The 22,826-nt window shown below is 36.8% G+C and overlaps 1 protein-coding gene and 1 long non-coding RNA gene across 4 annotated transcripts; one reads left to right on the top strand and one right to left on the bottom strand.

The window, feature by feature from the left end:
* Window positions 1-10,967: 10,967 nt before the first annotated feature.
* LOC147557124 (protein trichome birefringence-like 3) lies at window positions 10,968-15,340 on the top strand. 3 transcript variants are annotated; one of them, XM_086658122.1, is made up of 7 exons: window positions 11,017-11,236; window positions 11,473-12,658; window positions 12,736-12,907; window positions 14,227-14,405; window positions 14,606-14,764; window positions 14,887-15,077; window positions 15,312-15,340. In XM_086658122.1, exons 2-7 carry the CDS (start codon window positions 12,021-12,023, stop codon window positions 15,317-15,319), a joined length of 1,347 nt encoding a protein of 448 aa, XP_086514248.1. In that variant the 5' UTR covers window positions 11,017-11,236; window positions 11,473-12,020; the 3' UTR covers window positions 15,320-15,340. The 3 variants fall into 3 exon arrangements, with proteins under 3 accessions (XP_086514247.1, XP_086514248.1, XP_086514246.1); XM_086658121.1 differs by having other exon boundaries at window positions 10,968-11,236; window positions 11,588-12,658; window positions 14,887-15,340; XM_086658120.1 differs by having other exon boundaries at window positions 14,887-15,340.
* LOC147557123 (uncharacterized) lies at window positions 14,192-18,935 on the bottom strand. The gene is made up of 5 exons (XR_015233862.1): window positions 17,713-18,935; window positions 16,341-17,621; window positions 15,773-15,986; window positions 15,442-15,701; window positions 14,192-15,400 (listed from the first exon to the last, which is right to left on the bottom strand). It is a non-coding gene; the product is annotated as an uncharacterized LOC147557123 (long non-coding RNA).
* Window positions 18,936-22,826: the final 3,891 nt, after the last annotated feature.

Raw genomic sequence — 22,826 nt, 5'->3', positions numbered from 1 at the left:
AGTGTTGTAACAAATAGATCGTAGTAAAAACTATTTCTTATGGGACTTCCAATGACGGGTGTGGGCCATAACAAAATATCATTTGCTACAGATTCTTATACATTTCTTATGGCATGCGTCGGTAACAAAAGACGGTATGTTGTGTAGTGAATCCTATTCGACAAATTAAGCGCATTGTTACCTTGGTCGAAGGACAATCCTTTAGAAGGACATCTCCTTCAGACTGAAAGGACATATCCTTCAGTCTCCCTTTTGGACTTAGAACAAGTCCAATGCTCGATTCCTATGTCTCTTTGCATTTCATTTGAGACGCCACACCTTTCAAACTTTCTTGATTCAGAGAACAACTGTCGAAACAAATGATTAACTTTTAATTCATTTGAGAACGACCATGGATTTTAAGTCGTTACTCTTCAAGTTGCCTTGAGATACTAATTTTAGTTTATTTAGGAGGACATAATCCAATCTTGTACTCCCACTCAGCTTCATGTCTATCATACCTCACCCTGTTTTCGCCTTTATTACCTCCTTTTACAGTGTGGCATTTAACAGGACTAGAGTTTGGTATTATTTACATAAGATGAGTGGAATACTCATGTTTATGAGGAATCTCTCCAATATTCTTAATCTGAGTTCTGACGTTCAACTTTTGAAGAACTCTTATTTGTGGGTTTCCATGTAGAATACACCCATGCAGTTGACTTAAATGCTTAATTCTTATAACCCAATAAATAACTCTACTAATCAATCTCACATGCTAGTCTTTATAAGTCATTATTGTCCATTCAATGACATTGCTTAGGGAGATCATAATGAAATGCTTCCACGTCTTATTAGTAGGGTTTTATTTACTAGATCACGTATTTAATAATCTTAGTTGTGACATTTCATTCTTTTGGATCGTCATTTAAACACTAAACCGAAATTTATACGATGAAATAAACTATTTTATTTGACGGCTGACGATATTTCATACTCCAAGTATTTAAGATGTCAAGGTAAACATTGATCATCTCTCTCATGTGTGCTTTTGCTCATTAGAAAATTTTGGATCCTGATTCTTTCTTAGTAGTGTTCCATTAGAATTGGGTAGAATTTCTCTCTAAGAGTATTTCTTTTTGGCTAGTGTTTTGGGGAAATCAGCAAAGTTTCCGGGGCAATAAGTTTTGGGTGGAAACAAACTTTTTTTGTTTCCTCCAAACATCACCCTTTCAATTTTTTATTTTTTCTTCTTCTCCTCTACCTCAACTAGAACTCCGACGACTTCCACCGAATTCTGGCGATTTCTACCATTAACACTGGCGACCCTTTCTCTCTCTTCATCTCTTTCGCTCTGTCTCTCTTCATCCCTTTTTCTCTCACCCATTTGCAAAAATTATTTGAAATCACATAATTTTCGAATAGCATAAAATAGATTCAACAATTCTTGTCGAATCATATAAACAAATTCATCTAGCTTCAAACAATCTTTTTTTTTCAAAATGTCATCAACTTCGAAAGTGGACAACAGTTCTCTAACCCAAACCATAACTATCCATATTCCTAAAGAGTTTTAGAAAACCCTAGTTGGGAAAGATGACCATGATTATTTGACATACCTCATTCAGCCCATATCATAACCGTTGATGTACAGATGAAGGACTAGTAGAGAAAGAAATGAGAAATGAAATTTGATTAGAGAGGGAAACTGTTAAGTTTTGACCTTTGATTGGATCAATGATTGAAGATAGAGAAAAGGGTAGAGGAGTTAGGGGTTCAGGATCAACTCCTGCAGTGATGGAAAGAGATCGAGCGTCTAGGGTTATTGAACCAGGGTAAGGAGTTGGAAGAATAAGAAGAACAGAACCGTTAATGGTGGAAGATGAGAAATCAAAGTAAAGAAAAATTGAGATTTTGTTTGCAAATGGATGAGAGGAATCTGTGAATGAATGTGGATCAACAGGTGCCATTGAAAGAGATGGTAAATTTTAGGGTTTTCAGATTTTTGCAAATGGGTGAGAGGAATCTATGAATGAATGTGGATCAACAGGTTTTACATAGATATGTGAATGAATATGGATCAAAGATATCCTCCCTCTTCTGGTTTTCCACACGAAGGTTCCGACGAAGGGACCATTCCCTTCGCCGGAAATTAGAGAGAGAGAAAGGAGGGAAGAGAGAGGAGGGAAGAGAGAGATAAAGAGAAGAGAGAGATAAATAGAAGAGAGAGAGAAGATGATGAAGTCGCCGACCGTCGCCGGCAACATCCGGCTGGCGACTTCTGAGGTGCGTTTGTTTGCGTCTTTTTTAGCTTTGCACCGTCTTCCCCGAAATTTTTTCTGCTTTCTCCAAAGCGGTGGCCTTCTTTTTAGACCTCCTCAAGATTTTCTTGAAGGAGTTCTATTCATTCTTTTATATATTACTTTAGACTTTTCATGCCCAATTATATTTTACCCGTGTCTAGTGTCCTTTATTGAGTCAGTTCTGTTAGAAGTGACTCGAATATGGATTTGTATCAAACCCAGTTTACGACCCATCAACCCGTTTATAAGGCAATTCTAATTGCCTGCCAAGATCGAAGGTCTCGGCGCCGAATTTTGGACCCGTTAGCGGAGCTGATTACTGAGACAGAGCTGGTATGCGAAGCAGAGATGTGAGGCAGAGCTGGACTCCGAGACAGAGCTGGAATGTGGAAGCTAGGCCTATGTCGGTTACTAGTTTTATCCGTGTATAATGTCGGTTGTAGAGAGAGTCGGTTGTAGAGAGTCGGTGAGGCGGTGGGATTAGGGTTTAGTGGCTATATAAACTAAACCCTAAGGAGATATCAGTAGCAAAATCTCACAAATCTCTTGTGTAAACTTGTTTGCTTATCATAGTGAAAATCATCGCGCCGTTGTCGTCGTGGAGTAGGTCTCATCAACCGAACCACGTAAATCTCTGTGTTCTGTTCTTGATCGTTCTTTACTATTCCTATTGCTTGTCTTGGATTACTCGTATTGTTCACATTAACCCTGATTGGCATAAGAAACTGGTATTAGAGCTGAGGTTTTGAGGTTTCTGTGATGGTGAAATACGAGATAGAGAAGTTCGATGGAAGTAACGATTTTAATCTTTGGATGATTAAGATGCGAGCAGTATTAGTTCAACAGGGTCTGCTGAAGACGTTGAATGGGAATGCTGCACTCGCTGAATCACTTTCAGAAGCAGAGAAGGAAGATCTCATGCAGAGAGCTCATGGTCAGATTCTACTCTGTTTGAGCATTGAGGTCTTGCGGGAAGTAGCGACGGAAACTACGGCCGATGGGCTATGGAGTATGCTGGAGACAAGGTATATGACGAAATCTCTAACTAATCATTCGTATCTAAAGAAGAAATTATTTAGTTTACAGATGTTAGAAGGGGAATCGTTGAAAGACCATATGGATGAACTCAACCGAGTATTCTTAGATTTGGCAAATATAGATGTCAAATTCGAAGAAGAAGATAAGGCAGTACTATTGCTTGCATCCCTACCACCATCATATGAAAGCTTTGTTGATTCTTTTATGTCTGGTAAAACAACTACAACCTTTGAGGATGTTAAAGCAGCATTGAACTCGAAGGAGTTGTGACGGAGGTCAATGGAAGAAAGCAGCTCAGGAGATGGTTTGGTTGTAAGGGGAAGGTCGCAGCATGTGGTCGATGGGTAGGGTCGTTCACGATCTACATTGAAACCTACGAAGCACAGATGCTTTAACTGTAAGAAGGAGGGACATTTCAAAAGGAATTGTTCTGAGCTTAAAAAGAGGCCAGCAGAGGTAGCAGTCATCGAAGAAGATAATGGTAGTGTCTTGGCAATCATTGAAGAATGTGATGAAGCTGGAGATCAATGCCTGCTTCGCCGAAGATAGGTGGATATTGGATACTAGTTGTACATTCCATGTATGTCCTCATAAGGAATGGTTTTCCACTTACACAGTCATTAATGGCGATAAGGTGTTAATGAGAAACGACGCTCCTTGTAAGGTGGTTGGAATTGGTACTATTCAGATCAAGATGCACGATGGTGTTGTGAGGACTATAACAAACATCAGACATGTTCCAGATTTGAAGAGGAACTTAATCTCTTTTGGAACTCTGGATGGTAATGGTTGCAAATATGTTGGTGAAGGTGGTGTTCTTCGGATTTCTAAGGGGAGTCTTACAGTTATGAAGGGGTTGAAAAAGAATGGTCTATATGTGCTACAGGGTAACACAGTTACCGAATCTGTAGCAGTATCATCATCAGACAAGGAAGTTGAGACTACCAAGCTATGGCATATGCGGTTAGGGCATATGAGTGAAAGGGGGATGGCTATACTGAGCAAGTAGGATTTACTTTGTGGGCAGAAGGTTGGAAAACTGGAATTCTGTGAACATTGTGTCTTCAGGAAGCAATGTCGGGTTAAGTTCAGTACAGCGGTTCACAATACCAATGGAACTCTGGATTACATCCATTCAGATCTTCGGGGTCCCTCTCGGGTCAGCTCACATAGTGGGGGTAGATACATTTAACCTTGATAGATAATTTTTCTAGGAAAGTATGGGTTTACATACTGAAATGCAAAGATGAGGCATTCGTCAATTACAAGCAGTGGAAGACCTTGATCGAGAAACATACTGGAAAATCGATCAAACGCTTGAGGACTGACAATGGCATGAAATTTTGCAGAAACGAGTTTAATAGGTTCTGTGTAGACGAAGGGATAGTGAGACACCATACGGTCAGAAAGACCCCACAACAGAATGGGGTGGCGGAACGTATGAACAGAACTCTATTGGAACAAACTCGTTGTATGCTTTCAAATGCAGGGCTGCCGGAGGTGTTTTGGGCTGAAGTAGTGAACACGACAGCATATCTGGTGAATATTTCACCCTGTACATCTATCGAGTGTAAACTCCTAATGAGGTATGGTCTGGTTATCCTGGTAATTATGAGAACTTGAGGATCTTTGGTTGTTCGGCTTATGCACATGTTAAAGAAGGTAAACTTGATCCGAGGGCTAAGAAATGTGTATTTCTCGGGTATGAGCCTGGAGTTAAGGGTTATCGATTGTGGAATCCAAATGGAAAATCTAAGAAGTTTCTCATAAGTAGAGATGTTACTTTTGATGAGTTAGCCATGGTAACTCAGAAGCTAACGCCTGTAGATGCTCGGGGGGGTGTTGGTAAACAGGTGGAACAGGAAGATCATAGGGAGCTGGTGGAGTTTGAGATAGACACGCTGGAAGAGGTTCGACCTCAGGTAGATGAGCAAGCTGAGGAAGATGAACCAGAGCTGGTTCATTATAGTGTTGCGAAAAACAGGGGGAGGAGAGACATTCGAGCACCGGAAAGGTATGGGATGGCAGATATGGTTGCATTTGTACTTAGTGTGGGAGAAAGCATTGATGGAGGTGAGCCATGCACCTACGAAGAAGCTATGAGGAGTGATGAATCACGGCAGTGGTCTCTTGCCATGAATGAGGAGATTGAGTCTCTTCGGAAGAACCAGGTCTGGGAATTAGTCGAGCAGCCTAAGGGTCAGAAGATTGTTGGTAGCAAATGGGTTTTCGAGAAGAAGAAAGGAATCCCAGGGGTGGAATATGCAAGTTATAAAACACGGTTGGTAGCTAAGGGGTTTACACAGCGAGAAGGGATAAACTTCAATGAGGTATTTTCTCCTGTTGTTAAACATAACTCTATTAGAGTGATACTTGCTATGGTTGCTTTGTATGATATGGAATTGGAGCAGCTTGATGTTAACACTGCGTTCTTACATGGAGAGCTGGAAGAACAAATCTATATGCGTCAGCCAGAGGGGTTTGAAATTCTCGGGAAAGAAGACCAGGTCTGTTTGCTGAAAAAGTCTTTGTATGGACTGAAACAGTCTCCTAGGAAGTCATACAAGCGTTTTGACACGTTTATAGTTAAAAACGGCTATGACAGAAGCAGGTATGATAGTGTGTGTACCACAGGAAACTATCGGATGGTTCTTATGTGTATCTACTTTTGTATGTGGATGACATGCTGATAGCTTGCAAGGATATATCGAAAATCCACATGTTAAAGGATCAGTTAAAGGGTGAGTTTGAGATTAAAGACTTGGGTGCCTTAAGGAAGATATTGGGTATGGAGATACGGAGAGACAGATCTACTGGGAAACTGTTCTTGTCTCAGAAAACGTACATCGAGAAGGTGTTGGAACGTTTTGGTATGACTGAGGCAAAACCTGTCGGTACTCCATTGGCAGCACACCTCAAGCGTTCGGGTGAACTGTCACCAACAACTGATGACGAGACAGAGTACATGTCTCGGGTGCCTTATGCAAATGCATTATGTATGCTATGGTGTGCACAAGGCCCGATATTTCAGATGCTGTTAGTGTAGTAAGCAGATACATGGGTAGACCTGAGAGAGGTCATTGTAAGGCTGTGAAATGGATACTGCGGTATCTAGGAAGAACTGCGGAGCTTGGTTTAGTTTACGACAGAAGGGCTGACACTTCTGGTTCGGTAGTTGGATTTGTAGATTCGGATTTTTCGGGGGATCTTGAAAGGAAGAGGTCGCTGACGGGCTATACGTTCACACTCTGCGGGAGTGCCATTAGTTGGAGAGCAGTGTTGCACTTGGTGGTAGCGCTGTCTACAACGGAAGCTGAGTACATGGCATCAACAGAGGTGGTGAAGGAGGCAATATGGCTGAGCGGTTTAGTTCGGGATTTGGGCCTGAAGCAGGAGGTGACAGAGGTCTACTGCGACAACCAGAGTGCTATTCATTTGACCAAAAATCAAATGTATTACGAGAGAACTAAACACATTGACGTCAAATATCACTTTATCAAGGACGTGATTGAAGAAGGGAAGATCACGATGAAGAAGGTTTCTACGGCAGAGAGTCCAGCGGATATGCTGACCAAGGAAGTTACAACTTTCAAGTTTAAGCATTGCTTAGACTTGATTGGGATTTCCCGATGTTAGCCCTACCAGGGCTGGAGCGACGATGGCTCAGAGGCGCTGAGCTATGATGGTGGCAGATCTAAGTCAAGAGAAGCATATTCAAGTCAAGGTGGAGAATTGTTAGAAGTGACTTGAATATGGATTGGTAACGAACCCGGTTTACGACCCGCCAACCCGTTTACAAGGCAATGGTAATTGCCTACCAAGACCTTTGGTCTCGACGCAGAATTTTGGACCCATTAGCGGAGCTGATTACTGAGACAGAGCTGGTATGCGAAGCAGGGCTGTGAGGCAGAGCTGGAATGTGGAAGCTAGGCTTATGTCGGTGGTTAGTGTTATCCGTGTATAATGTCGGTTGTAGAGAGAGTAAGTTGTAGAGAGTCGGTGAGGCGGTGGGATTAGGGTTTAGTGGCTATATAAACTAAACCCTAAGGAGATATCAGTAGCACAATCTCACGAATCTCTTGCGTAAACTTGTTTGCTTATCATAGTGGAAATCATGGTGCCGTTGACGTCGTGGAGTAGGTCTCACCAACCGAACCACGTAAATCTCTGTGTTCTGTTCTTGATTGTTCTTTACTATTCCTATTGCTTGTTTTGGATGACTCGTATTGTTCACATTAACCCTGATTGGCATAACAAGTTCTTTAACTGCTTCAACATTCTAAATGTTGTTCTCAATTACTTATGTTTCTTACATATAGGACAGAAACCCAAACCGGATAACTCCCACTTACCTTCTTGTGAAACAAGATTTTACTTCATTCTTTTAGGAAATCAAACCTTTTAAGTTTCCTTTTCAATGTTATATCCCAACTCCTATTAGTATGCTTTATCCTTATCAACCATTGATTAGTTTTGCGTACTGTACCAACTACATGAGTCAGTTTGATAAGAACCTTCAAGTTCTTCTCTAGGCCAGCCAAAGATAAACGTAATACTAATATAAAACTTTATTAATAACTTCAATATTCATATTCATATTCATATTCATATCTAACTACTATGAACTCGGCCATATATATAGGCTACAACTAGACAAATTAGACTTTAACTAGGACTCAATATTTAGAAATATAGAAACTTCTAAATTACTTGGAAACTTTAAAATATAGAAACTCCTAAATTACGTAGAAACTCTAAAATATGGAAACTCTTAATATTATACTATAGAATATCTTCTAAAATATATCCTAATATTAAATATAGAGAATATCTTTCTCTATCATTCCTCCTCCCTTGACAACATCCTTGCCCTCAAGGATGTTCTCAGTCATAGTTAACACCGGGTCTCCCTCATCTTCGACAATTGGTATTTCATCATCAATCACAATATAGAGGATAAGTGCCTTCTTCAAAACAAAAACACGAAAAAACAAGATAAATTTTAGTTCCCTCTGGTAATTCCAAACGATACACTATTGGACTGATTTTTTCCAGTATTTTGTATGAACCATAATACTTTGGAGATAATTTTAGAGACACCCTTCTTACTGTAGAACTTCTCTTCTCAGAGCAGTTACTCTCATTAGATGCTACTTGTTTGGAATATCCTCCATATATGATTAGTTTTGTTTCCTTCAGTAGATTGATGTTCATCGAACAGTTTGATCGAGGAGAAGGTCTAGGAACATATTTGTCAATGTGAATTTCCTTCTTTTTGGATTCTTCTTTTTGTATATTCATCAGGATGGCATCAATGTCGCCTTCCTCTGAGATTTTTGTGTTCTCTTTGTGAGCTTCCTTCTCCTCTACTTTGGTTGTTTTTCTCTCTGTCTTCTCCTCATCTTTTTCGGGCTTCTTAACCATATTTGAAAGACAATCAAATTTTTCTTGATATTCATTGTATGGGGTCGTTTGTCGTAATTTTGCTTGTGCATCCCATGCATCTTCATACGTTGTTCTCCCGAAGCGATCGACAACCGCTTCGACAAACTCTTCCCATGAACGAATACTTCTTTTAGCCCAACGACACCATTGCAATGCTTTTCCATCCAAGTAATTGATTGCAAACTGAATCTTTTGGTCTTGCGCAGTGTCATAAATCTCAAAATATTGTTCAGCTTGAAAAATCCATCCTTCCACATCTGATCCGTTAAACCGTTTAAAATATAACCTTTCACCTTTAGACCGATCACCTCTTTGAGACACAATCTCTCTATTGTTGACCAATCGATCAATCTTCTCAATCAATAATGATTGATTTACCGTCATCTCAGCCATCTTCTCTGCCAATTTACCCAATTACTTCTCCATTCTTCTTTTTATTTTTTACTTTTTTTTGAGTTTATACCAAAAACAAGATTCTCTAACGAAGGGAAAAAAATAGTGCGAAAGCGAATGATAGGATCGTTTGCTCTGGATACCAATTGATAAGAACCTTCAAGTTCTTCTCTAGGCCAGCCAAAGATAAACATAATACTAATATAAAACTTTATTAATAACTTCAATATTCATATTCATATTCATATTCATATTCATATTCATATTCATATTCATATCTAACTACTATGAACTCAACCATAAATATAGGCTACAACTAGACAAATTAGACTCCAACTAGGACTCAATATTTAGAAATATAGAAATAGAGAAACTTCTAAATTACTTGGAAACTTTAAAATATAGAAACTCCTAAATTACTTAGAAACTCTAAAATATGGAAACTCCTAATATTAGACTATAGAATATCTTCTAAAATATATCCTAATATTAAATATAGAGAATATCTTTCTCTATCACAGTTATCCTTTCGGATCTCAATCTCAATGTACTAGTTGGTCATTATGAACTTTTACTTCGTGATAAGAACAAAGACCTTTTTTCATAGTCTTTTACTATGAATCGACATCTTTTAATAAGGATTTTTTACACTTTGAAAACCTAATTGTATCTTACAGTTACCCTGTTTAGGCAGTTGGACAAAGTTCTAAACTTGATTTCAAACATGGATTCCAATTCTAATCTTATGGCTCTCAACCAATTTTTATAGTCTGGTTCCTTCATAGCTTTTGTGCATGTCCCCTAAGACTCACATGGGGTTTTGAACAACTTTGTGAAATCTTCCTAATCTCTTAAGAAAACTTTCAGAGTTCTCTACTGCGAATCTTATTTGTCTAGTGCGGTAGACAACTTGAGTTACAAACTTTGTTTGTCTGTTGTCTCGTCTGGGAGACTTGGGCCGCATAAACTAACGTTGGGATACTATTGTCAATTTGTTGCTCAGTTCGAATGAAATTCAAAATATTTCTCCCACTTGTCTTTTTGAAAACTTAATAGAGTGATGTCTCCTTAAAAACGAGAACTTAAAATAAAACTTCTAATTCTTAGAGGACATGTAAGAAAAATCACAAAGTGATGCCCCCGTAATTAAAAACGGGTGTCCACATAAAATTTCTAATTTTTCTACTTAACCACATAAAATAGGCGTTCATGTAAGAAAATTAGTTATCCACATGTTGGTCACCCTGAAATAATAGGTGCTAAAAGCCCACGCATAGGCGCCAATTTACATATAAAGGTTCCTCAAAGTATGTTGTCAAATTATTTGTGTTTACACAAAATGGGAATGGAATCCTATTGTTTCTCAAATACTTCTTACGGAAGCTTAGTTCTATGTTAAGTAAGCATGTAAATATTATAAAGAACATGATTATTAAAGAGAAATGCTGCTTGGCCTGAATGGCAGTCCAACTTGGGCCCGAAGCGTGACGTGGCCTGCCACTCGGGACCAAACTGACATTCCTAGTATCTTTTTTGTTTGGGAATTTGACTACGATATACGATAGCCATTACAATGGCTTGTTACATCAAATATGTGATAAACACGATAATTGTCAAATTTAACAGGGGCATGCCTAAATCCCAACTAAATTATGGTCCAAAGTCCAACTAAATCCAAAGATTCCATCTCTTCTGCAGATCAAACCCGGGACTTCTGGGAACTTTTGGAGTTTATGTCTAACACATTAAATCACTTGGGCAACCAAGACCGTGCTCCTAGTATTAGAAGGGAGGATTTTAAGCATTATTATACTTTGGTCCCTGAACTTAACAATTAATTCCTTCAATTCCTTTCCTCACTTCTATCCATAGAATAGAGAGAGGGAGAACTGACGAAGTAACGAACGAGAGCTCGAGCAAGAGAGAGGGAAATCGAGAGCATTCTGTTGATTTCCCGCTCAAGATTCTCTATTTTTTCAATCTTTCCTTGTTCTGCTCCATCTTCTGGTTAGGATTAGGCTTTAGCATCTTCCTCCAACAGAAATTCATGGCGTTACTAACAAAAAACGAAAGTTAAGGTTAGCGTTTATCATCTTCCTCCAACTATTTATGTCATTCCTTTATGAAATTGTTGTGATTTAGGGTTTATGATACTTTATATTCAGAAATTTTTATGATTACTTACTGAAATTGTTAGGGTTTTTGATACCTAAAGTTTATGATTCCATCTTGTTTTGAAGTTTCTATGAAATTGTTTTGAAGTTTATGATTGCATTAATATGTTCTTATATTTTATGTTTGAAATGGTTGCTAGAGAAAGGGAGATAGAGCTTCAAGCAACAGAGAGGTTCAAAGACAGAGTGGTCGATAAGGGTTACAGTTCAAGCTATGGAAGTCCATTGAGGAGGGAAATTATGTGGCTTTTGCAGTTCCACACTCTGCTCAATGGTAGACATAGATGATCATTGAGGAGGGCAGTTAAGTGTGAAGAGGTATAAAAGAAAAGAAGAAAGAAAGTCTTGTGTGAGAAAAGTGACTTTATAGTGAGAGAAGCTAGATTTCTGTGTTTTGGTTCAAGTGAAGAATCTTGACAAAAGAAGAAATATTGGAGGAGATTTGTATGTTCTTGTAAGGTAAGTTGTTCGACAATATTTAATTATGGCATGAAGAAATTATTATTGGTTCAAAACAAACTATGGGTATGTTAATTGAAGTGAGTATATTTTCAGTGAGATGTGTTGAATGAGTTGATTTTAGTAGATTGTGTTGACTTAATGTGGTTATATTGCTTTCAATCTCCAACAAAAACAAAGAAAGAAGTAAGATGAAAACAACCATGTCCAATGAAAAGAAAACTTAGCCATGGGAACCAGTTCTAACCTCATCAATGGAGGATGGAGATTTGGTACTTTTGCTACTTTACTTGCCTGCTCAATTCTCTTATCATTTCTTATATACCTGTACCAAGGCTCCAGTTTATCGCCTTTCGAGCTCATCAAATCTATCCGAACAAAAGCGATGACAGCACCAGCACCAACACAAACACCAGCACCAGCACCAACAACATCACAAGCACCAGCACCAACACTAACACCGGTGGTTGCACCAGTAGCAGCAACAGTGCTAATGCCAACAATGGCATCAATATCAGCAGCACCAACACCAACACCAACACCAACACCAACAGTCACAATAACTAGTCCTGAAACCCTGGCCAATACTAGTATAGACATTGTTATTGGTAAGCCTAAAAGTGTGGCGAATACTAGTTCCCTATTGTTAGATGATACAACATATGACAAGTTACTGATGAATGAATCAAAAGTAAAAGAATGTAATATCTTTGATGGTAAATGGGTTTACGATCCAAAAAAAAGTCCATTATATAAAAATCGGTTGTGCCCTTTCCTTAGTGATCAAGTTAGTTGCCGAAGAAATGGACGACCGGAATTCGAATATGAGAAATGGAGGTGGGAAGCTAAAGACTGTCAAATTCCTAAGTAAGAACACATATCATCAACATGTACATGTGTATGTCTGTGTGTGTATACTGAATAGCGTTTTGGGTGATAATCAGGTGGAACGGGAAGGAGATATTAGAGAGATTAAGAGGGAAAAGGGTGATTATAGCAGGAGATTCACTCAATAGAAACCAGTGGGAATCTCTCTCTTGTCTTCTTTACTCTGCAATTTCTCCCAGACGGGCGTATGTTCGGTCTGGTAGTCGTCCCAAGATCTTCAAAGCCAAGGTAAATTTAACTGCGCTCTTACACTTCATCGAGTCACATACATAGAGATAGTAAAAACTGAGTAAGAAAAGAGAATTTCAATTCTTCTGCTGGGTTTCCTAATGTGTGTCTTTAAGAAAGAAATTCCTTCTTTATTAGTACTTAGAAACGTCTAGAACGATTCAATCAGCGAGAGAAATTAAACTAGTTTGTTAAAATTGGAAAATAGTTATGAAGATACCTGTACCATTGTAGGAAACATGTTAGAAGGACTCATTTAGTTAGGAGGTGCTATAAATGGTACAAACATCATCATTTTTGTATATTTGGAGGTGAGTCTGGTCATTTTGGGCGTTTCTTCATTATTCTAATCGCTCAGGCTAAAAATTAGCATCAAAATTTTTTGCCTTCTTTTGAGAATTATGGGAGTAGGCGATATGCACTTTATAACGAAAGACCCAAATTCGCATTTTTCTTAAGGAATTAAACAAGGGAAAAATCGGGTGTTGCAGATTTTAGTGTTGATTGAACAAAAAAGTATTAATAATATAACAATTTGGTTCTGTAGACGTGTTTGAGGGCTACCACCTGTCCGATGGTATTGGCCCCCTCAAACAGTAAGCTCTCTATAAGATTTGAGCCCCTCAAGCAACCAAGCATATATATCTTAAAAAATCTCATTAACTTTAATTTTATTTTCAAATCATTATTATCTTCAACCACAAATACAAATTACGAGTATCAATTATGAATAATGAATTAAGGTGTAGCTTAGTTGGTAGATTTGAATCTTATCATGAAAGTAATGCAGTTTAGCTGGTATCGACTTGCTTCTAAGTACTTAGGAGCAATAAATACGTTGTTAACACAACCATTAGATTTATCTAATTAATTTTAAAAATATTAATCAAATTAATACATTTCGAGGTTTTTGCTTACTACAGTACGTATAGGAAAACATGGTGATGTAGAATTAAATGACTGTATATTGGCCTTAATAAGATTTTGCATCAGACCCAAACTTAGCCGCACCACTGATAGACGTGCCACATGTTTAATATTTTGTTGCTATATTAACAATTGTGCACGCCATATTATTTCTTTCTTGAAGTTTAAGCTTACAGAACTGATAAATAATAGTTTGGAGTAATATGATTACATAAGTTAATAAACCACTACTAACCCTCAACTATGATACTGTAATCATAAGTCATTTTTGAATGTGTAAATAATTTTAAATTTGAACCATATTAAAAGAGAAAATTCTGTTAAGTTGAGCGTGCAAATGTAGGTATACAAAAGGAATTTGTATATAAAGCTGCATTTATTGTTGATGACAGGATTACAACTGCACTGTTGAGTTCTTCTGGAGTCCATTCCTAGTTCAATTTGATGAAACCAAACGAGTCGGTCATAGAGTTCTAAATATTGATAAACTCTCTCCCTTTGCTAAACAATGGCGAGGTGCTGATGTTATGATTTTCAATACTGGATATTGGTGGACGCGTAAGATACAACGGTAAGCTCATCCTTCCATCCTTTTTTCTTCATGTAACATATACACACGCACACAAACACATACACTGCCATCACGCATACAGATAGATGTATCTGTCTATTGATTGACACACAAATTTTTTCCTATATATATATATATATATATATATGAACACATAACTTAGGGAAAAATGACTAATTGTGTAAGATTGATGCATGCAGATGGGATCTATATCAACATAAAGGGAAGTTGGTGAAGGATGTGAAGCCGGAAACTGCATTCCAAATAGCCATGAAAACATGGGCTAATTGGGTCGATCTCAACGTTGATCCAGCCAAAACAATTGTTGTTTTTAGGAGCATCTCTGCTATACATAAAGAGTGAGTTCATAAACAGAAACACAGAATCTTATTCTCAATGTTTTCTTGATAATTTCAAAAACAACATAACCCATAAGTGTGAGGACTAAGTAATCTTGAATGAATGATTGTTTAAAATGCAGAGAGCAATGGTGTTTCAATCAAACACAACCAATCAACGACGATTCATACATAACGCCATTTCGAAGATCCTTAATTGAAATAATCCTAAAGACGATAAAACAAATGCGAACGCCAACAAAGTATCTAAACATTACGAAACTCTCAGAATATCGTAAAGATGCTCACCCGACGATATACACAACTAAACGAGGTAAGCTATTGACAATAGAGCAAAGAAGAGAACCGGAGCTGTATGCAGATTGTAATCACTGGTGTTTGCCTGGGGTTCCTGATACATGGAACTCACTATTGTTTACTTCTCTCTTCTTGGACTCGTATCCTAATCAATTGTAGCATGAAAATATATTTTCTTTTTCTGATTCCAGTTTTCTGTTCTTTGTAATGCAAACAAGGTATTACCTGTGTCCATATTTTCTTTTTGCAGTCAATTAAGACAAAGAAATTTGGATATCATCAAGCAAAAGAGTAAGAAAAAATCTGGGTAACCCATTATACAAATCAAAGGGAACTCAACTCATATATATATATATATATATATATATATATATATATACATATATATAATTATATTCAAGATACAAATTGCACACTAGAGTATCATCCTTTGGTGCAATTGTTGAACACTCCCGCTCAAGCACATGAGGTCTTGGGATCTGGCATCGGAGGAAGCAGCTTATTATCAAGTTTTATATAGTGTAATTTAGGTAGTAAATAAGTAAAGGTAGGAACGGGCTTTCAGGCCCCCTAGATGGTCCCAAGGCTCTTTATATGGGCTTTAGGGCTCAAGATCTCTTCATTGACGGTTATAAGATCTCTTCATTGACGGTTATAGTGCTCATCCAAAGTCATGATGTATTGTATATTATATGCATGATGTATCAATGCCATACAAAGGTAATGATTCTTGGAGTCAAATCTCAAAAAAAAAAAAAAAATTGATACACTAGAATTAGGGTTATTTTTATGTCTTACTTTATCTTTATTTATTTATTTTTATGTTGAAAAGGCAGTATTGTCATTAATAACTAAGAGTATTATTACAATAAAATTGAGAAATGATAACGGGAATTGAGATTCATATCTTGTCTTCGTGGTTATTCTTCGTCACCTGCTTTATCTTTGTGATTGTAGATGTGGTTTGCCATTGAATAACTTTCCTTGGATCCTGTAATAATGATTGATGATATTCATATTGTCGCTCTAATAATAACATGTTTGTACTTTTTTTCTACCGCCCAATTTATGCTTTATAATATAGCTTTCGTTTCATTTTCTTCTATTGTTCTCGCCCTGAGTTTAACTACTTTTGCTGCAATAAATTTAGCATGGTGATAATGACAAATAATGCCAATTCTATATTTTTCATTACAGTTAGTGAAGGATGCATCTGTATTCATTTTGATATACGGATACGGGGGAGGGGTCCATTTAGGATGATTGTTATTCGAACTACGTTTAGGTGCCTTTTGCGTGATTGCCGGAAATGCTAGAATTTGCTCTATCACTTCGTGGGGTTCGGTAATTGTTTGTCTGAAACATGTCACATCTGGCTTTCCAGATGAACCACAAAATAGTAGTAAGGTTAGTCACTAATTCATTGTTCTGATTGTAAATGAGGATTTCAATGCAATAATCCAATTATAAATCGAATATGTTGTTAGAGTTGATATTGAAATAAAACCATATCCTCTTTGCAAACGGGCAATGTAGATGAGTATGTTGGATCGTTTCAATACTAGTGCATGAATGACATTCAAACTGATTATTAATATACGTACCAATTCTATGGTTGACTAGCAGCTAATTAGTGCAGCATTTCCATATGGACATGGATATCCTCGGAATAGTGCTGAAATTCCAAATATAATTCCACTCTACATCCTCGATGGGGTTAAGGTGCGGTGTATTGTTTATGTGATGATACATCTAACTAGCAGAAAGCTTACCAGATTGAGAGAGAGTCCATCTTTAAGTATCATGACAGTTGTTGGAAGGTCTGTAGTTTTGATAAGATTGCAAATGGTTTAATCAAAGTTAGCATTAAGGATATTATCATCCCAATTGTTGTCTCGGATAAGTTGGGAGACCCAAATGAGAGAGGAATTATACTGGTTATGTAACGGGGGAGGGGTACTCGGAACCCAATATCAGTCTAGATATTTATAGCATTACCTCGATGAACTTCACATATTGTCAATGGATTAGTAATGCCTAATTGTTTGCGAATACATTTCCAATTCCACGAGTGAGTATTACTGATAGGTTTTGGGTGCTCAGCTCGAAGAAAGTATTTAGCTTTGAGGATCTTTGCCCAAATAGCATCGGGTTCAGTTTGTAAGCGCCAGGCTAATTTACTCAAAAAAGCTAGGTTAGTGAAGTATGGGTTCCTCATACGGAGGCTTCCTTTTTTCGTGGGAAGGCAAATGGTAAACCAAGCCGTTGTACAAATACCTTCAAATTTACCTCACCAGAAGGACTTCTGCAAAGTCGCTATGTGTTTGCATATGCCTTTGGGAATGACAAAGCATTGCATCTGATATCGGGGTACAACTGATGCAATTGCAGAAACAACAACGGTACGATCAACATGTGACAGAAAGTTATTCTACCAGCGAGAGAGTTTCATCTGAATCTGGTCAAGAATTGTGTTAGAAACTTTACTTTTATTCACCCCAATAAAAAGTTGAGCTCCAAGATATTGGCTGAAAGAGAAACATGTTTGACCTTGAAATTTCTAATGATCATACACTTGAATTTAGTGTGAGAGTTCATAGAGAAGAAGATATTGGATTTGGAATAGTTAATCATTTGGCCCGAAGACTTACAAAAGATATAAAGAATACTTTTAAGGTTGTGGATATTATCTAGAGAGTTTTTATCGAAAATAATGTAGTCATTCGCAAAAAACAGATGTTTGATAACTATACCATTACGGGCAGAAGGAAATCCAAGGAAGGATTATCAGTAGGGGTGGATTCTAGAAGTATGCTGAGACCTTCCATCGCTAACGTGAAAAGAAAGGGAGATAAAGGATCCCCTTAACGAATGCCTCTAGGCGGGTAGAAGAATGGTCCTGGTCTAGCATTAATAAGCACTGCCATGGAGGACGTTGAAATGATGAATCGAGTCATTTTAATCCAATGGGACGAGAAGTCTAGTTTAGTCATGCTTTCAGCAAGGAAGGACCATTCAATTCTATCGAATGCTTTAGACATATCCAGTTTAAGACCGAAGTAGCTCTTGGCCCCCTTAGTTTTCTTAAAGGAATGAATGATTTCTTGCCCAATAATGATATTATCAGTGACCTATCTATTAGGAATATAAGCCTCTTGAAAAGGGGTATAATCGTACTAAGAGTGGTTTTAAATCTATCTGCCACAATTTTGGTAATGATCTTATAACTCGAGTTCAACAGACTGATCGGCCTATAGTCTGCCGGAATTTGAGGGGTATAAGTTTTAAATCTATCTGATACATGAGTCTAATTAGTCATAACAGGGAGATTAATAGTCTCAAAGAAAGCATATAGCATATCAATCATATCTCTATCAATTGTATCCCAGTTCTACTGAAAGAATGTTGGGGGATAGCCATCCGGGCCAGGGGCGGCTTCTGCTCTGAGATTATGGATAGCTGATTCAATTTCATCTCTGATAAGAATGAATGTAAGGTAACTACTCTGACTATCTGACACCGACGACTCAAACAGGTCAAGGATAATCAAAGAGGTAGCAAGGTTGGTGGTAGTAGCAATACTAGTTAGATGAGAAGTGAACACTTGGGAATATCAGCTTCGTGAGAAACTCATTCCCCCTTAGAATTCTTAACCGAGTGAATTTTATTACGCCTATCATGAGTGAAGTTATCTTTATTTATTTGTTTCCAGCGATTGTAATACTCTAATAATATAAATAAACATGGATGTATACGATTTTCCTCAACCAAAACCTAAACATTTTGTGGTATGAAAGCCTAAAATATTCTAAGTAGTATATTTTCGATCCTATTTTGCTTCTGCTTAACCGGCGGCAATAGCCTCTTCAATGACTATCGTTCGTCGGAATCGTGAATTTCTTTTTACGCTTTTTATTTACTGGTTTCAATTAACTTAGATAAATATCCCCTAATTTTTTTTTTTGATATTATCAACATATTTGGTTCACTAAATTATAGTGTCTTTTGTTTCCTAAGAGATGGATGGGATGACGAATTTCCTAAGTTACAAACTGGGTGGTTCAGTTTGGGGTATATTGGAGCTTTTTCGAGAATTTGATACTTGGAAATTGATTGATGAAGATATTGGTATTATTGTTTGAATACATTTGTTCAATTTAGTGCACGATCGATATCTATAGATGGGAAGTTTTTCGCCAATCGATAATGTTAGTCGTCATTTGGAGTTCAAGATTTAGGCATCCCCATTTGTGTTATTGCTTGGTTTGTCAACACAAATTAATCGTGTTTTCGCCATGGGCCTCTGAATTCGTTGTGATTAAGCTCATTTAGTACAAAGGACTTTTGAATCTAGTGTGGTTAATCCCATGTGTTATAATACTCTACTATTGTAAATAAACACGGCAGTATATGGCTTTCCTCAACCAAAAACTAAATCATTCAAGAAAAATCCCATTAATAAAACAAAATTTGAAACTTCAGAATAAATAATGATCCTGAAATCAATCTTGAGCTTTTTCGAGAATTTGATACTTGGAAATTGATTGATGAAGATATTGGTATTATTGTTTGAATACATTTGTTCAATTTAGTGCACGATCGATATCTGTAGATGGGAAGTTTTTCGCCAATCGATAATATTAGTCGTCATTTGGAGTTCAAGATTTAGGCATCCCTATTTGTGTTTTTGCTTGGTTTGTCAACACAAATTAATCGTGTTTTCGCCATGGGCCTCTAAATTCGTTGTGATTAAGCTCATTTAGTTCAAAGGACTTTTGAATCTAGTGTGGTTAATCCCATGTGTTATAATACTCTTCTATTGTAAATAAACACGGCAGTATATGACTTTCCTCAACCAAAACCTAAATCATTCAAGAAAAATACCATTAATAAAACAAAATTTGAAACTTCAGAATAAATAATGATCCTGAAATCAATCTTGAGCTTTTTCGAGAATTTGATACTTGAAAATTGATTGCTGAAGATATTGGTATTATTGTTTGAATACATTTGTTCAATTTAGTGTACGATCAATATTTGTAGATGGGAAGTTTTTCGCCAATCGATAATATTAGTCGTCATTTGGAGTTCAAGATTTATGCATCCCTATTTGTGTTTTTGCTTGGTTTGTCAACACAAATTAATCGTGTTTTTGCCATGGGCCTCTTCGTTGTGATTAAGCTCATTTAGTTCAAAGGGCTTTTGAATCTAGTGTGGTGAATCCCATGTCTTATAATACTCTACTATTGTAAATAAACATGGCAGTATATGGCTTTCCTCAACCAAAAACCTAAATCTTTCAAGAAAATTACCATTAATAGAACTAAATTTGAAACTTGGGAATAAACAATGATCCTGAAATCAATCTTGAACTTTTTCGAGAATTTGATACTTGGAAATTGATTGATGAAGATATTGGTATTATTGTTTGAATACATTTGTTCAATTTAGTGCACGATCGATATCTGTAGATGGGAAGTTTCTCGCCAATCGATAATATTAGTCGTCATTTGGAGTTCAAGATTTATGCATCCCTATTTGTGTTTTTTCTTGGTTTGTCAACACAAATTAATCGTGTTTTTGCCATGGGCCTATGAATTCGTTGTGATTAAGCTCATTTAGTTCAAAGGGATTTTGAATCTAGAGTGGTGAATCCTATGTGTTATAATACTCTACTATTGTAAATAAACACGGCAGTATATGGCTTTCCTCAACCAAAACCTAAATCTTTCAAGAAAAATACCATTAATAGAACTAAGTTTGAAACTTCGGAATAAAAAATGATCCTGAAATCAATTTTGGAAACGAAACACAAAAATCCAGACAACAGCTGACAAAGTCAACTGCGAATCTGTGAGAATGAAATTATGTCAATCAGAAACCTAAGCTTCAGGTTTACTCTAAGTGAACTACGTAAAAACACTACTAGAAAAGAGATTTAATTTCACTCTAATGTTTACTCAGATTTAGGTTCATGATTCTATACATATGTAGATTTACGCGGTTTAGTTTCAACAAATGAAGGATAAAAATCCAAAAGTTAGATGGATACACGGTAAACCAATTCTTAAAGGAAATTTATAAGGTTCAGGATTGATCAAGAGACAAAGTGGTAGAGTGTGTCCAACAAGTTGTAGACGATAGAAAATCACACGGTTAGAATGTTGTTAGGTGGGACCGGCAACTAGGTTACGGACCTTCAAGTAGACTGGTAAGCGAGCGGAGGCTAGACTTGTGTTGGATGTTGGGTGTAAGGATGATTATGAATATCCATCTTAAAAAATGCTCTCATAATTTCTAGAGAACTACTTTTATTTCTGATTTTTCTTGCTTCTGTTTGCTTGTTGAAACCCACTACATATCTATTTAGAACAGAGAATTTAGCCAATATAGTAAGCCCTAGTGAGTTCCACGTTCGAACTTACATATACAATGAAGACTCATCTCAAGTCAATGTAACACCCATGTTTTTTAGTCGAAAAATCGGACGAGTTAGAGCGCCAAAAAGAGCTAGTAACTTTTCAAGATTCAGTTTCTAGTAATTATTTGGTCAATCCAAATAACATCGAGTAGATTTCGTGAAACTATCCGTTTTGATTGGTCATATTTGAGATTTGGAAATCATCAACTTGGACATTGACCGATAACTAGTAGCATGTACTGGTGGTGATGAGTGTAGACTGTCGATTTAGATTGGGGACATTTGGAAAATAATATTTAATTATTCAGGTTTTGAAATTAATATTTATAATTTTCCTATTTCTTAAAAAAAATATTGTTTTATAACTTAAAATGGATAACAGGTTTAAAACGAAAAATGGGTTTAAAATGAATAATGGGTTTAAAATTGGGTATAGGCTTAGTTTTTATTTCAAAATAATTTGATTCAAATTTTTAATTAAATAAAATCACATATGTTTGATTTGGATTAAATAACTAGTTTTCAAACATAACACAAAAATATCTATATAATAAAAAGTAAAGAATTTGTGCTGATTAGGACAAACCCTTTTAATAAAAAGCTACGAATTTGGGTCCATGGGATAAGGGCCAAAACAAAACCTAAAAAAGGATTAGGGTCCTATCTTCTCACAAAATGAGATTTTAGTCCTTTAGCACTTTGGACCCTATTACCCTCATAGATATGAAATCTATCCTGACCCATCTTTCCTCAATTCTCGCCCAAATTCAAGAGAGTCGGACGCCCAAATCTACCCTCATAGATATGAAAACAGTTCGTCTCCCTTTCCAAAACCCTAGAGTTTCTCTACCTAAATCGAGATGAAGCATCTCTCTCTCACCCTCTCTTTCTCTCTCTTTCTAGATCTCTCAATATTTCTTGTTTCCTCACCATACATTTCTGAAGGTTCATCAAACACATTGTAAAACACAACGAAAACCCTATAAAACTCAGAAACAAAACGCAAGAATGATTCATCATCTACATCTTCAAGGTTTTTCTTTATCTTCAAGCTCCATTAACGATTGGTAATGTTTTATAAGGTTTAGACCGTTTCATCTTGAAGTTTTCTTTATGTTTTCATTTGTACCGTTTCATCTTCAAGGTTATGTTTCATCATCTTCATGTTTTTGTTTTAGGGTTTCATCTTGAAACTCTTGTTTTAGCGTCTGTACCATTTCACAAATTGTTTATTACAAAACACATTTTGTATCATCCATTTCATATATTTTCTTTTCATAAACATGTTGTTTCATATTATGTTTTGTATTATGATTTTCCATATTGTGATTTATAAACCGATAT

This window comes from Eschscholzia californica, unplaced genomic scaffold (assembly GCF_041429995.1).
Source record: "Eschscholzia californica isolate CP2 unplaced genomic scaffold, dmEscCali1.0.p SCAF_2, whole genome shotgun sequence".
Classification (NCBI taxonomy): Eukaryota; Viridiplantae; Streptophyta; class Magnoliopsida; order Ranunculales; family Papaveraceae; genus Eschscholzia; species Eschscholzia californica.
The sequence above is the reverse complement of the archived record's forward strand: the minus strand, read 5'-3'. Positions and strand labels throughout refer to the sequence as shown.